This window comes from Penicillium solitum, assembly GCF_028829755.1.
Source record: "Penicillium solitum strain IBT 25940 chromosome Unknown utg000003l_segment0_segment0, whole genome shotgun sequence".
In the NCBI taxonomy this organism is placed as follows: Eukaryota; Fungi; Ascomycota; class Eurotiomycetes; order Eurotiales; family Aspergillaceae; genus Penicillium; species Penicillium solitum.
In genome coordinates this window covers 5073780-5088473 of record NW_027072123.1, presented here as the reverse complement: position 1 = coordinate 5088473, position 14694 = coordinate 5073780, and the positions used below count along the sequence as shown (strand labels likewise).

At 47.6% G+C, this 14694-nt stretch overlaps 7 protein-coding genes across 7 annotated transcripts; 3 read left to right on the top strand and 4 right to left on the bottom strand.

Annotated features, from left to right (window-relative positions):
• Window positions 1-1688: 1688 nt before the first annotated feature.
• On the bottom strand, window positions 1689-3429 carry N7455_005878 (serine--tRNA ligase SES1; the record flags this gene model as incomplete). The annotated part of the gene is made up of 7 exons (XM_040956539.2): window positions 1689-1853; window positions 1906-2274; window positions 2325-2415; window positions 2469-2890; window positions 2960-3121; window positions 3176-3246; window positions 3297-3429. The coding sequence occupies 7 exons, from the start codon at window positions 3427-3429 to the stop codon at window positions 1689-1691; spliced, it is 1413 nt and encodes a 470-aa protein (XP_040813047.1).
• Window positions 3430-4076: 647 nt separating this feature from the next.
• On the bottom strand, window positions 4077-4817 carry rhbA (Rheb family small GTPase rhbA; the record flags this gene model as incomplete). Its single annotated transcript, XM_040956597.1, has 4 exons — window positions 4077-4316; window positions 4377-4505; window positions 4558-4697; window positions 4763-4817. The coding sequence occupies 4 exons, from the start codon at window positions 4815-4817 to the stop codon at window positions 4077-4079; spliced, it is 564 nt and encodes a 187-aa protein (XP_040812909.1).
• A 617-nt stretch (window positions 4818-5434) lies between these two features.
• Window positions 5435-8071, bottom strand: N7455_005876 (WAPL family protein; the record flags this gene model as incomplete). Its single annotated transcript, XM_040956654.2, has 2 exons — window positions 5435-5713; window positions 5777-8071. 2 exons carry the CDS (start codon window positions 8069-8071, stop codon window positions 5435-5437), a joined length of 2574 nt encoding a protein of 857 aa, XP_040812869.2.
• Window positions 8072-8681: 610 nt separating this feature from the next.
• N7455_005875 (uracil phosphoribosyltransferase) lies at window positions 8682-9592 on the top strand (the record flags this gene model as incomplete). Its single annotated transcript, XM_040956608.1, has 4 exons — window positions 8682-8839; window positions 8900-9258; window positions 9315-9486; window positions 9541-9592. The coding sequence occupies 4 exons, from the start codon at window positions 8682-8684 to the stop codon at window positions 9590-9592; spliced, it is 741 nt and encodes a 246-aa protein (XP_040813048.1).
• Window positions 9593-9951: 359 nt separating this feature from the next.
• N7455_005874 (transcription elongation factor 1 family protein) lies at window positions 9952-10504 on the bottom strand (the record flags this gene model as incomplete). The annotated part of the gene is made up of 4 exons (XM_065605143.1): window positions 9952-10127; window positions 10191-10329; window positions 10385-10429; window positions 10502-10504. 4 exons carry the CDS (start codon window positions 10502-10504, stop codon window positions 9952-9954), a joined length of 363 nt encoding a protein of 120 aa, XP_065462043.1.
• A 635-nt stretch (window positions 10505-11139) lies between these two features.
• rps1 (40S ribosomal protein eS1) lies at window positions 11140-12459 on the top strand. Its single transcript, XM_040956509.2, has 5 exons — window positions 11140-11231; window positions 11340-11424; window positions 11478-11503; window positions 11570-12071; window positions 12136-12459. Exons 1-5 carry the CDS (start codon window positions 11218-11220, stop codon window positions 12277-12279), a joined length of 771 nt encoding a protein of 256 aa, XP_040812889.1. The 5' UTR covers window positions 11140-11217; the 3' UTR covers window positions 12280-12459.
• Window positions 12460-13969: 1510 nt separating this feature from the next.
• On the top strand, window positions 13970-14626 carry N7455_005872 (uncharacterized protein; the record flags this gene model as incomplete). The annotated part of the gene is made up of 2 exons (XM_040956612.2): window positions 13970-14139; window positions 14199-14626. 2 exons carry the CDS (start codon window positions 13970-13972, stop codon window positions 14446-14448), a joined length of 420 nt encoding a protein of 139 aa, XP_040813040.2. The 3' UTR covers window positions 14449-14626.
• Window positions 14627-14694: the final 68 nt, after the last annotated feature.

The window sequence follows — 14694 nt, the reverse complement described above, 5'->3', positions numbered from 1 at the left end:
TCGCCCTCTCCAATGATACCTACACTCCACTATCGGCAACATGATTACTTTTTCTCTTTTGCCTTCCCTCCAGGTGATGAGTCCTTTATCTCCTCGTTTCCATTCCCCGAGCATACAAATACTGAGAGATGGTGTTGGAAGAGCAGTCCACCGGAGGGAGGAGACCTATCTCGCTGTTGTACTTCCGACATCACCACTCCTACCATGTCGCACATTTCGTCGTCTTTAGTTGAGACCCTGCCTTGCGCATTCAATCATGCTTTTTTCGACCTCGACTTTCGGGGTCAAGCCAGAGCCAGACTCGACCCTCGTTTCAAGCACTTTAACCTCGTCCGTTTCTGAATACCTCGACACCCCGAATTTGCGCGCAGTTTCGTTTTAACCAAAGCTCGAGAGATAACGAGCTTACTGTCGTACCATACCCATTTTTGAGACCCCATATCGTCGTGAATTGCAGCTTCGCCCTACGGGGCAACCCATAGCACTGAATGGTACCATGCCATTGTCGTATTGCACTATGCACTAGAATTATGAATCGGGGCGACTTCAACCACAATGAAAACTGAAATGCTGGAGACCAAACTCCAAATTCTCCCTTCTTTATGACAACATCGAGGAAGCTAGCTCGTCAACCTCTGAAAAAGACATTCGAACTTCTTTTCGGGCCAGGATTTCGGGCCAGGATCACCAGGATGATTGGAACCCTCGGATTGCACTAGAGATTGTGGATAGCGCAAACGTTCAACCCCCAAGGTTGAAAACCAGAAAATTCTCCAGTCGTCCACGCACTTCTTTGCCTCGACAGCTCGCCGCTGAAACTCTTCGGCTCGTTGATTTGCGCCTCCCAATTCCAGCGCAAGTCTTTCAGCGCGAGAATTCGCGTCTCGCGCTGTGACTTCAGCTATCTCAGACCGTAGCACATACTCGCGAGATTAGGCTTCGGCAGTCTAAGTATATTACTCAGCCCCTATGCATTTGATGCATTTGGCCTTTTTCCTATAGTGGCTGTTAGCATTCATGTAGTATCATCCTGAGCAAAATCCTTTTGACTGCTCTCAATGTATGGGGAAGGAGATTGATGAGTCTTACTCTGCATGTATTTCCTTAAGCTTCTGTCTGTCGCTCACTGGCTAAGCAGAAGCTGTCCGACAAGGTGTAGGATATTGACGATTGCAAATAGACCGGCGGTCATCCGCTGATCATGAACTTTCGGAACCCATCAATTGGGCTTTGCGGGATCTCCTAGTACATGGTCAACTCCAGTGCTAGTTGGAAGCTCTTTGCAATGTGGTAATGTGGATTTGGGACTCATTTGCATTGGGTTTGAATTTGGAGGTATTCAAAACAGAACAAAACAGAACTTACACGATGGTCCCAGCGACATTTCTCCTTCCGGTGGGTTTTCTAACTGGCGATCAATTTGCCAGGGGGAGTGATGATGGTGGAAGGGAAAAAAGGAGGGAGAGTTCATGAGGGGGAAAGAGCTTTTTACATCTTCAGGGTTGATTCGTTTAGCCTTAGGTAATTTTTGGATTGCCATTTTGTATGTCGTTTTGTATGTCTTTCTTAGTATCTTTTTAGATTGTATAAAATATCTTTTTAATGTCCTTCTACATATGCCTATAAATCATGAACTAAACCATTGTAATTCGTAATTTGTATCTCAAGGTACATCGTGGGATATCTCCTTAAACCTGAAGACCTTGCATCTTTTTGGTGGCATCATCGGTGCCCTTCTGGGCCTTCCCCTTGGCCTTGGTGGATGTGCTATCCTTGGGAAGCTCCTTGGTGTAAGGGAGGAACTCGGGAGCACCGGGAATGTATTTCCGCAGGACCTCTGGGACCTCGATACCCTAAATAATAGTTAGCTACTGTCAGAATCACCAATGAACTTGTAACACTTACGTCTTCTTTCTGGTAGTTCTCAAGCAGACAGCAGAGGGTACGCTCGGTTGCGCACAGAGTGGAGTTCAGCGCGTGAACATAAGTCTTCTTCAGATCGGTGGCCTTCTTCACGCCGTAACGGATCTCCAGAGCTCGGGACTGGTAATCGGTACAGTTGGAGCAGGAGACAAGCTCCTTGTACTCCTGCTGGAATGGGAACCAAGCCTCCAAGTCGTACTTCTTGGATGCCGCGTTGTTCAAGGCGCCGGAGACAATGGCGACAATGTTGTAAGGGAGCTTTAGGGACTGGTAGAATTCTTCGGAAGTGCTGATCATGTCCTCAAAGGCTTGCCATGAATCCTCGGGCTTGGTAAGAACAAACTGCTCAATCTGCATGGAGTTAGAACGCGAAAATTCAGTGCATTCGGATCTATACTAACCTTTTCGAACTGGTGAACACGGAAGATGCCCCAGGCATCTTTACCGTGAGATCCAGCCTCCTTACGGTAGCATGTGCTGTAACCGGCGTACCTATTTCTCTTGTCAGCAAAACAATTTAGTCTTGGGTAACAAAGGAGACTTACTTGATGGGAAGATCCTTGTCCTGGAGCCACTCGCTGTCGTGGAGGGCAGACAAAGGTTGTTCGGAGGTAGCAATGAGGTACTTGTCGGTGGACTTATCCTCGCTCTCAGTAACCTTATACAACTCCTCGTCGAATTGCTCGAGCTGCGCAGTCTTCGCCATGAGATCCTTGAGCATGAATTGAGGGGGCTGGTTAGGAGTGTAGCCCTTGTTGAAGAGGAACTCCAGACCATAGTTGATCAGAGCCAAGTTGAGGAAAAGACCGTATCCAGTCAAGCAGTATCCACGGTGGCCAACAATCTTGACACCACGCTCTGGGTCATATCCATCGAGACGAGTCAACACTTCGTGGTGGGAGAGGCAACCTGGCTTCTGCATTTCGACATTCTCGGGGGCCCATGTCTTGATGAGCTTGTTGTCTGCCTGTAACCAGAAATCCACTTGTTAGTCTCACGGCGCATTCAATCTCCAGACGACTTGAAAGATCCATACCTCATCGTTGCTCACGGGCACGGATTCGTGGACGTAGTTTCCAATGGTGCGAATCTTTCGGTCGCGTTGAACCTCCTTGGCGACAGCAGCTTCCTCGAGCTCCTTCTTCTTTGTGTCAAGTTCTGCCTTTTGTGCGAGCAATTCGGTTGCGTCTTCCTTGTTCTGAGAACGGATAAGCATCTCCACATCCAACTAGACTGGCCGGGAAATGCCTACCTTCTTCTTCATTCCAATTGCCTTCTGGACTCCATTGATCTGAGAGCCCATCTGTGTAACATCATATCGGGCTATACCTGTCAGTAAAATTTCGCCAACCCTAAAAGAAAAGGATCCATACCGCGTCGTGCCTCTTCATAGAGCGCGACAACTTCGTCAACGGTCTCCTCCGGAGCAAATCGCTTCTGCTGGCTCTCCTTGATCTTCTTGAGATCACCACCGCGCTCGGTGACAAAGTCTGCTAGGTCCAACATATTGACGATTGGAGTTTTAAGGGTTCCGGGGAGTCCAAGTGGTAGAGGGGTGACTCAAATTGTGGAGGGGTAAAAACGACGAAAATCAAAGTGCGTGGAGGCACGCACTTGGGCTTCGAGGGGTTGCATTACTTAATCGATAAGGCGCTCTATGGCTCCGCAAGGTCTTTACTTCCAAATAGGCTAGAGTTATGGCCACGGATATTTCTATAGATCAGTTTAATTCAACACTTCGCATACATTATGTACTTATAGAAGCCTGTTTAAATTGAGATTCATTACTCTATGCTTGGTACCGATCCATGTTCCCGAATTCGACCCTAAAACTCATTATTCATGCAAAAACCCCAATGGTTCCACCAAAAAGACAAAATAGAAATAAAGCCAAAAAGAAGAGGGCCTCGAGAAGCCATCAAGTTGCTGTTATCAAATTGGCGTTGATGATCTCCAAGTCAATAATCGAGTCAGCAAACAAGACATCCGTAGATCTGAATTGAGTGAACATCAAAAGAGCAAGGTATAGTGTTGTCAGCTCCAATAAAAGAGATGGTTCATGTTTCTTGACTTGAAGATCCAGAGATCTAGAGATGGCTTCGCTTACCATCCCCGGGAGAGAAACCCACGCGTTCCAATAGACGGCCCCCATATTACATCAAAGCGCACTTGTTGTTCCCAGTTGGTTGTGATGGATTTTGGGACTTCTCAACCTCTCCTATCATGAGATCAAAGGCTTTCGCGACATTGAAATCAAGGAAGGCACTGGCCTCGGTGAAAGCGCAGTTGAGCTCCTCCGCTAATTGCCGTCCGTCATCGAGGGTGACTTGGCGGTGATCGGGCTTGAGATCACTCTTGTTTCCTACTATAACAAGAGGTACCTCATCCGCTCCCTATAGGAAAGATTAGATGCTGGTTCGTGAGTACTAGTCATGAGAAGGACGGTGACTGACGAGGTGGTTCAGGATCTTGTCGCGAATCACCCGCACCATATCAAATGACTGGCGCGATGTGACTGAGTAGACAATGATATATCCATGAATCCCAATGAAATGCTTGGAGTTCAAGATACTATATTCGTCCTGTAGAATGGTCTCAGTAACCAAACGGTCATCTCGCACAGGGATCACCTACTTGTCCCGCAGTATCGACGATCTCAGTTGCGTAATCCTGGCCATTGTGCTTGATAATCCGGCTGAATGTGTTCTCAATTGTAGGGTAATAGCTTTCCACGAAGTGGTGCTCGACAAAGCGAACGGTGAGAGATGATTTGCCTATTAAATGATACGTGTCAGTTCTTCGCGATTATAACGCCTTGGGTTATAAAAGGGGCACGTACCCACGGAGCGACTGCCAACGATTGCGATCTTTCTCTGCTTAGGCGCGGAAGGCATCTTGTGTAGTGCGGTAAGACTCAGCTAAACCGCGAATGTAAATGGGAGATAATGACGATGATATAGTCAGGTAGGCGTTGTCTTTTGATTGATGGAGCTGAATAAGTGAGTTATTCAGAGACAAAAGGGCACCTGTTCAGAAACGAGGTCGTCGGGGGGTGGCAAATCCCTCGAAGCATGCGGAGCTCCAACTCCTTGTAACCTGCAAACAATGCAAACGGCAGTTTCTCCAACTGCAGGGCTGGGCGATCTATAAATAAGTACCTACATGTAGGTACTCCGTACGTTCTATGATAAACCATTTGTTATTTGTCATAAAATGCACTGTATTACAGAAATTAATAAATCTCATTTTTATGAACATTGGGGTCTGCTTTGACCTGAGGTCATTATTTTATGACGATCTTGATAAGTGGTGGACATCTACCCAGGATATGATTGTGGAACATTCTAGCGTAAATGGTTCAATTAAAATTAACAAGGAAAGGGGGTATCAAAAGCTGTCAAGAGACCAAGAAATTCATGTCATCAAGTCTAAAAAATCGCCGGTAGAAAAGACCAAGCGCGCACTTATCTGGCGCGTCAAGCGACACATGTAAGGTAGCACGGGATGCTCATCATTGCTCTGCCAGTCGAACACGAGTGATAAGTTCTTGTAATCTAGACAGGAACCCACTCGCTGGCTGTCCCTGGGTTGGAAAAGTGGAGATTTCTTGTTCGATCTTCTGATGGTGTTGCAGGAATTCATCAACGGTAGATATCACCGGTGTTAATCCGTTGGGAGCGAGTGAGCTCTTGATTTTGGACCGAGTCTCAGGATCCAAACTCAGGGTTAGTAAAAGGACGGCCAAATATCCCACAGCAACGTTGTGGTGTACTTCCAAGACCGAATGAGCCTAGGTAGACCCAGTTAGTCGAATGCGTGGGTGAAAATGTCAACCTAAAAACCGAAAACTTACCGTGGAGATGGACTCAACATGAACCATGAACAAATGCAAGAGTTGATCAAGGAAAGGCTTTGAGGAGCCAACAGAGTGAAGAAAAATAGATCTTGATGCTTCACTCTGTTCAGTCAGATTGATAAGTGCGCCGAGCGCCAATATCACGCTGTCCAGGGAATTATTCGCTTGTCCAAGCGCATCTTCGGTCAAATCACCAAAGTTTGCAGAGACAATGTGGACCAGTCCACCAACCATCTCCGGATTTGCAAATCTATCACAGAGAGGGGGGTTGCTGTTGGTGATATTCAAGATAAGTCGAATGTAGAGGGGTTGTATTTGGCTGGCAGTGCCTGACTCCAAACAGAGCAGGCTGTGAAGCTCAGAGAGCGGGTCTAGGATGTCCCAATGCTCTTTTGTGAGGGACTCAGCCAATGCAGTAGAAGCTTCCAAGATTGAAAATCCCGTGCACAGTATCTGAGAGCTCTCTGGGTGTATTTTTTCCAATGAAACACAACGTTGGCTCTCGGACACGAGTGCTTGAACCAACGGTCTCAGAAGAGATGTGGAGAGGCTAGGGTTCTCGCCTTTGGTTTGCATCGTGGAAATCGTCGACCTCAGGCAATACAATGCCAGACTACATGGGGATAGTTTCGACAATGCAGTATCGGGGAACAGCATGGCAGCTATCTGTGGAATGGTGTTCTGGAGAGTCTTTTGCAAGGGCCGAGAAAGGCCGCTGGCTTGAGCTCTTGCGGTCACCGGTATATCATCTTGCATGCCCAATAAAGCAGGCGATGCATCTAGAAGCTTAGGCCATGCGGAAGTTGCAAGAACATAAGACATGTGTCCATCTGATGATGCCAGTGCATAGGCACAGAAAGCCAGAATAGTGGGGACCACCTGGAGGTCCATGGACAGACAATCCACAAGCCTTTTGTCAAAATTGCATTCGACAAACCGCCGTTTTAGCCCAGTATCCAGAAGTTTGCCACACAATTGGAAGAAAGCATTACATCGACCCGACAATGAGTTTTGCGGATCTTCGATATCTTCAAAGATAGATTCGACGGCACCTCGGTAACGAGCGTTTCCCCCAGCTTGTCTGAGTTCATGAATACTTCGGACTGATCCATCCTCATTGGTATCCTCATTTGGCACGATTAAACGGGCAGTGGAAGTAGCCTCGTAATTCAACTGACGTTGGACAGATTGAGAGCGGTGCTTTGGGCCAGAGGGATCATTTTGCGTCGAAAGGTCCTCTGACATAACCAAGTCATCCAAAAAAGAGCGCTGACGTGCATACGTGACGCGGGAACCTCGCAAATGGGATGGAACTGAGGCAGGAGAGTCTTGAACCTGGTTTTCGGCAGGACACTCCTTCACAGCCGCACTTGGCGAAGCTCGGTCGGGAAGGATTGGATTCGGGGACTGCTGACTATCGGCGGTACTCTCTGCTGGTGTTTCAGCCGCTGGAGATGTTTCAGCCGGGTGTTCCGTGATTCCGAGCGAGTCAATCAGTCTCCTTCGCCCAGGGGTGATGTTCGCTTTAGTGGAATAGTCCTTGTTGATGTCCGGTGAGCTATTTGGCGCGGAGTCTGCATTCCCGGGGCTCTCCTCGGCTAATAGGCTCATTTCATGCTCGGGACTAGATATCTTATTCTGGCTCCGCACGGACCTCCCAGCCCTTGAATATGATATCGACCTCACGGGGCTTGTTTGCTGATCGGCTTCTGGCTTTTTAGTCAATAGCCTTCTGGCATCGGGCACCCTCTTCCCCATTTGTGGTGACACCTTAGGATATCCACTCTCTGTCTCGCTTGGCTTCACGGATCGCTTAGTCACAGGAACGACCTTGTTTCCATCGAGCACGGGCTCCTTCTTCCTCATTTGTGACGACACTTTACGATCTCCATTCTCTGTGTCGCTTGGCTTCGCGGATCGCTTAATCGCAGGAACGGCCTTGTTTCCATCAGGGCTATATCGCCTTCGCTTTCTCTGAACCATGGACATTTGTTCATCGTCTGAAGAGGGAAAGTCATACACATTAGATTCTGCGATGGGTTTTGGTTGTGTAAGACCTCGAGTCGTTGTCGTTTCCACCGATCCAGGCGGTTGTTTATCTTCATTCTTGTCGCGCTGTAATCTGGTGTAGGATGGCCGGGAGAGACGTGACGAGCTTGGCAAAGGCATTTCTTTGGAAGCTGTTCTAGCGGCAGATGAGCGCACGGGTTTTTCAGTATTCAGCGGAGGTTGACTTTTGGCAGCAGAGCCATAGGTTACGAGTCGTCGATTCCGAGGTTGTGAGTTATCCATGTTCGGTCCACAAAGTGGGCGAATGTAGATGCGCACGCGTTGTTTGATGCAGTCAACTGGGGGATCTGGTTCTCGAAGAGCAATCAGGGTATTCGAGGAGCAATTGGATTAAAGGATTGAGTAAAAGGTAATCGTTTCTTGAGACGACTCCATGTCCTTCCGGTGTTCAATGGAGCTTACACACGCTCAAAGGGTGTGGCGCAGTCATCAAAGGAGTGACCTCTAGGTGATTGGGAATGAATGTGTAAATTACCTAGGCAATTTTCTTTGAGAAGATTAATGAAACAATTGACATCCGAGGTCTGATTGGGGAGATGATGCAAGTGATAAGAGGCGGAGGGGGGTGAGATGGGGCAGAATCACCCACTGCGGTATAGCCTCCAGATGTAGAAAATAAGATAAGAGTAAAACCCTACTTACTTCCCCGCTTTCGGCTTTGAGACATCCAAAGGCCCTACCTTTATATACCTCTCTCTGGACTTTTGTCCTTTAAAGGTACTTCGACTGTCTCGGGCGAACTTCCGGTGCTTCCATATTCTAACATCTCTTTTTTCTCTCTTTCCCTAGTAGGACCCACACCCACACACACATCTTTGGACGCAGCAAAATCATGGCTAGCAAACCAGAGAGCGGTCCTTCTCCTGCGCAGGGCGTTGGTCCTCTGTATCGGCCCGATGGTGAGAAGCCCACTGCGACAGTCTCAAAGGAAGTCTCCTACGAGAATGTCCACGTGCTACCTCAAACACCCCAGTTGATTGCTCTCTTGACGTGAGGACCCATTCTCTGCGTGGAAAGTAACACTAGACTCACATTTTGTACCACAAACAGGATGATCAGAGACAAGAGAACCAGCCGTGCCGATTTCATCTTCTATTCTAACCGCATCATTCGGTTGCTGGTGGAGGAAGGCTTGAACCACCTCCCCGTTGTTGAGCAGTCCATCACTACCCCCGTTGGACGGTCCTACCTTGGTGTTAAATTCGAAGGAAAGATCTGTGGTGTCTCTATTATGCGCGCAGGCGAGGCCATGGAACAAGGATTGCGCGACTGCTGCCGATCTGTCCGCATTGGAAAAATTCTCATCCAGCGGGACGAGGAGAGTTGTATGCCCAAACTGTTTTACGATAAGCTCCCTACTGACATTGCTGATCGATGGGTCCTTCTCCTGGACCCCATGTTTGCAACTGGTGAGTTGAGCTTGTTCTACAATGCCCATAGCCACCCAGCTGATTTTTTCCCCTAGGTGGTTCTGCAACTCTGGCTGTGGAGACACTGATCGAGAGAGGCGTTCCTGAACACCGGATCCTATTCCTTAACCTCATTGCCAGCCCGTCTGGTGTTGCTGAGTTTGCGGAAAGATTCCCTAAGCTCCGCGTCGTGACCTCTTTCATTGATCAAGGATTGGATGAGAAGAAGTGAGAATATCACACCCCTTGAATGTTGCGATTGCCATGCTGACTGATTGATAGGTATATTATCCCCGGCCTGGGAGATTTCGGCGACAGATATTACTCTATGTAAAAGTGCTGTTTCCTACCACGTTGACCTACCACGTTGAAAGGAACATCAGCAGGCACCAGGTCACCTGGAAATTCTGAGTGATTCAGTATTCCATTGTCCATCCATTGCTTGGTCTGTTCCAGATGCCATAAGGCACTTCCACTTCGCCATACAAGTCGCCTATGCAGGGTTGACTTGATGCCCGGTAGTGGGGTAGAGGTCTATATGGGTGAGACACTTCTTGGAGTTTGGGAGATATGATAAGCATATGCAACAAGAATATGCAGCAAGAATATCAAATACCATGTACATACAAGAATTTCACAACTCAATTATTGTTGATATCGTGCCTTAATGCGCCGTTCGCCGTCATCCCATGATCAGTAGTCATCATCATCATAGCCATCGCCCTGCCCAGTCTCTTCTGGAATACCCTGCTTGCTGATTCCTCTCTGTTGGCTCGGGTTCGGTGCGTCATATTGGTTGGCAGTGTCCTTCGCAACTGCATCACATGCGTCTACCCAATCCGAATATACATCCACGGGGGCGGAGAGATCTTTGAAGGGTTGTGTTAGTTAGAGTAGTTAGGACTGATGTCATGAGGTGATTATCAACTCACAATTGATACCGGTTTGGAACTTCTGGCCACACACTTTGCAGGATAAATCGCCTAGGCCAAGCTTCTTGTCTAACTTGACGACCACAGAGTTCTCATGGTTGCAGAAGAGACAGGAAAAGGTGGTAGCAAGAGGCTCCCTCTATGATTCATAGTCAATATTGAGTGCAAAACCTGGCAATTTGTGATTCGTTTACCTTTTTTGGCCCTTGGGGCTTCGAGCTTGACTTCTTGCGCTTGCCCTGTAGAAATCAGCATCTATCCACGGCCGGGGCAGTCGGGCGGTTGGATAAGGGGGGAATTATGTCACATACCATGCTGGAGTTGACCTGCGACACGGGATTTTAAATAGAAGAAGGGATGACAGGAAAGGTGAAGCAATGAGAAGTGTCAACCCGCGCGGGAGTAGGCCCGCGGCATGGATGCCAAGGCGACTTGCTTAATTGGGAATCGGAATAATGAGCCTCCAGATTCCGATATGTGATGTCAATGGGTGGCGATTCCCACAAAGCGATCTACATTGTACATACACTAGAATTTGTATGGAAAGGGTCTATGCTGGGCGAATTTGAGAATTTGGAGGGTTCCATGCGGAATATCGAGAAAAGAGTATTAATTCTGGCAAATGGTATAGAACTAATCCAATACATGAGTATGCAACTACACAAATATACTCATGTCAGTTGTACAGCATTCAAAAGGAAAGTTTAAGCGCCAATAGTATAGAGCCAATTGTAACGGCCAACGATCTACGACATTCCATTTAATACAAGAGAGTGATCTGACAGTGGACTCTGGGCAGCGTTGTATGGCAATGACATAAGACGATGACATAATGATAATCCCGTGGACCTTTTTTTAATGTTCGATCACATGACCCCAGCGAATGACATAATCAGCTAGGGCCCGCGCCTCGCTTAGCCGAGTTTTCTGTGGGTTTTCAACCCTCCCAGTCGAGTGTCGAAACCCTCTGAGCGCGCGGTGCGATACCTTTGTCTGTCTTCCAACAACACACAGATAACTCGCAATCATGGCTGTTGGAAAGTAAGCGCCCTATTCTTCATCCTTTTCCTGCTTTCCATTTATCGAATTACTTGCGCATCTACGACATTCATTGAATTCACGAACATACGGCTAATCCTCTTCGTTCAGGAACAAGCGCCTATCTAAGGGTAAGAAGGGTATCAAGAAGCGCACAGTCGACCCCTTCACCCGCAAGGACGAGTACTCTGTGAAGGTGTGTTCTATTCCTTTCATTCTCCCAGACGCAATGCTAATCGTTCTCGACAGGCTCCTTCCACCTTCCAGACCCGCGAGTATGCAAACCACCCGAATCGAATATGGCGAAATTTTTGAGATGGATTGACTAACGGAATTATCAGTGTCGGCAAGACTCTGGTCAACCGCACCAGCGGTCTGAAGAACGCCAACGACTCCCTCAAGGGCCGTATCTTCGAGGTCTCCCTCGCCGACCTCCAGAACGATGAGGACCACGCCTTCCGCAAGGTCAAGCTCCGCGTCGACGAGATCCAGGGCAAGAACTGCCTGACCAACTTCCACGGTCTCGACTTCACCACCGACAAGCTCCGTTCCCTTGTCCGCAAGTGGCAGTCCCTGATCGAGGCCAACATCACCGTGAAGACCACTGACGACTACCTCCTCCGCCTGTTCGCCATTGCCTTCACCAAGAGACGCCCCAACCAGATCAAGAAGACCACCTACGCTCGTTCTTCTCAGATCCGCGCCATTCGCAAGAAGATGACCGAGATCATCCAGCGCGAGGCCTCCACCTGCACTCTCTCCCAGCTCACCCACAAGCTCATCCCCGAGGTTATTGGACGTGAGATCGAGAAGTCCACCCAGGGCATCTACCCCCTGCAGAATGTTCGTTTTTCTACCCCAAGACTGGAGAGTCACATATACAGGTTGCTAACGTACATTTCTACAGGTCCACATTCGCAAGGTTAAGCTCCTCAAGTCCCCCAAGTTCGACCTCGGTGCTCTCCTGTCTCTGCACGGAGAGTCCGCTACTGATGACAAGGGACAGAAGGTTGAGCGGGAGTTCAAGGAGACCGTCCTCGAGAATGTTTAAAGGTTATGTCAATGAAGTGGTGTCACGTACTGGTCAGCCGGGGCAAATCATTGTCTTCTGGTCATAGGAAAAGAAAAAAGTTCAAACGTGTATGACAGATTTGAACTGGCGTTTAGCTACGCGTTGCCAGTCTTAGACTTGATCCCAAAAATTCAAGGGTTGTAGTTCATTCATGTTCAATTATCTTCAGCCTGCTACCGTGTAGAAGGGTGCATTGTGTAGTCCCACACCTGCTTATTCTGGGGCATGGTGCTTGGTCTAACTAGATGACATTGCTACCTGCTTCGTCCTTCTACCCCATTCGCCCCCATAATATATCCGGTTTATTTTCCGTATGTCTTAGGACCAAATGTGGAGAGCGACGACAGGTCAATTCTAGCCCGGTCGTCGATCTAATCTTGGTATTTCAAAGAATCACCGTTGTGCCTAGTTATATATGCGACGTTCCAAAGTTCAGGCTGAGATACATGTATTATATATAACCTTGGAACAACAGCACTGCCATCTATCATCGTGAAAGGTTCGAGGTCTTCGGCATGAAGAAGACAAAAAAATATTAAAGTGGGTGTAGTATTTAGGCTACATATTCATTGGTGGCCTTAGACCACAATGATGGCATGTAAGTACATTTGATAGGATGAGTACCTTCTAGGTTACTCCGCTCTCTCTCTTCGAAGCTGTGAAATTCCCCGCTAGACTCGAAGAAACTTAGTTCCGGGGGTGATCAGACACAGTCCCGAAATAGCTACAGCCCTAAGGGCTATAGTCAGTCTTCTATACCTAATAATTGTTGCGGAGTTCAACTTCTTGCTGTATACAAACAGCAATGGGTGTGTCTTGCGTGCCAAGTATAAGGTGAGCAGATCGTGCAATACCTCTGAGAATATCCCTCAAGCCCCAGCATCCTTTTCCTGACGTTAAGTTCTTTCATCGGCCATGTATATAATATGGCACTTGGGGGAATAAAGGATATAATTATATCCTGCATGACTCTAGTTATTCAGATTAACGTAACATTATACAATACTGGTGAGGTTTTGTTTATATCACGCGTTATGAAGCGTCATTCATAGAAAATATATAATCGATACGAGCTTCAAAGGAACAAAATATATAATCCCAGATGAGGAAAATACAAAGATAACTAGGTTCTATCAGGCTAAGTATCACCTCATTACGTCTAGTTATTAGTTAGTTCATACTCTTTGCCGAATTGACAAGTTAGCTAGAGGCTCTTATATGGTATTGGCTTCCCGATTCCTCGAGGTAATTTCTCAGCCTCGAGTGTTGACAATTCTCAAGGAAAGAAACAAGCAACAGATCTTCTCCTTTCATCAAATACTGTTGTTATACCTTGGAAGATGTAAATGTTTACACCTGGGCAGATGCTATAAGAGGAAATAAGGTTGGTGGAGCCCCCATTAGTCCAACCCCCGCACTCTCTAGGGGGTATGAGGTCACGAGTCCTACGCCCCCCTCTTGAATTGCATGACTACAAAGGTATCTTGTTTCTCCTGTCTCTTCTTGTTTTTCTTTTCCATCTCCCCTTGAACCAATTCCTTATCTACCATCACATCAAACATTCACATTGAAACCAGTAAGCATCCAGCTCGTGTTGATATACTTCCATTTCTTGGCATCAAACCATATACACTTGCTATCTCAATCCACCAGTGACCATCCTACTAACATGACAAACCAACCCTTAGTGGCACGCTCACACAAATCCAACGACCGTGAACACCAGGCTGAAGGCATGATGGGTACCCGTGACAATTTACCACGCTACTTCGCAAAGTCCGGCCCCACTGACGCTGATCCTCGCAAGACAAAAAAGGACGGGGGTGGCAAAGGCAATTGGTAATAAATGCACGTCATAACCATGTGTGTTCATCCAGCTAATGCTTGCATTGCCACAGGGGTCGATCGGGCGAGGAAATGCAGGACACAGACTACTCATTCGCCAATGCTAGACGTCGGTCCAACAGTAGCACCCAGGGTCTGTCTGACTTCAACACCAAATTTGAGGCCTTTGAACCGGAGCCTGTGTTCGAGGAAGAAGGCCTTGGTGAGGCCGACATCGCGGCGGGAAATGATAATACCGTGACCAAGGTCGAGAGTGCTAGTAGCAACGATAGCGAGGCTGATCATGGTGGAAGGAAGTATTAGGGAGTCTCGGCTATCGCTGTGGTGACTTGAGATTTCCAACATCTGGATGTCAAGTAGGTAGGAGCACGAACAAGGTAATCTGCAAGGGTCATGACTCGGTGTCATGGGAAGCATTATCTATTATGAAAGTCTGAGAAAACAAGCAAAATCAAACATAACATTGATATTTCACTGGAAGAATAAGAGTCTATGATCAAGTACAACGTAGCTTTGGGTTTACTGAAGGCCTGGACAATACGACATTGA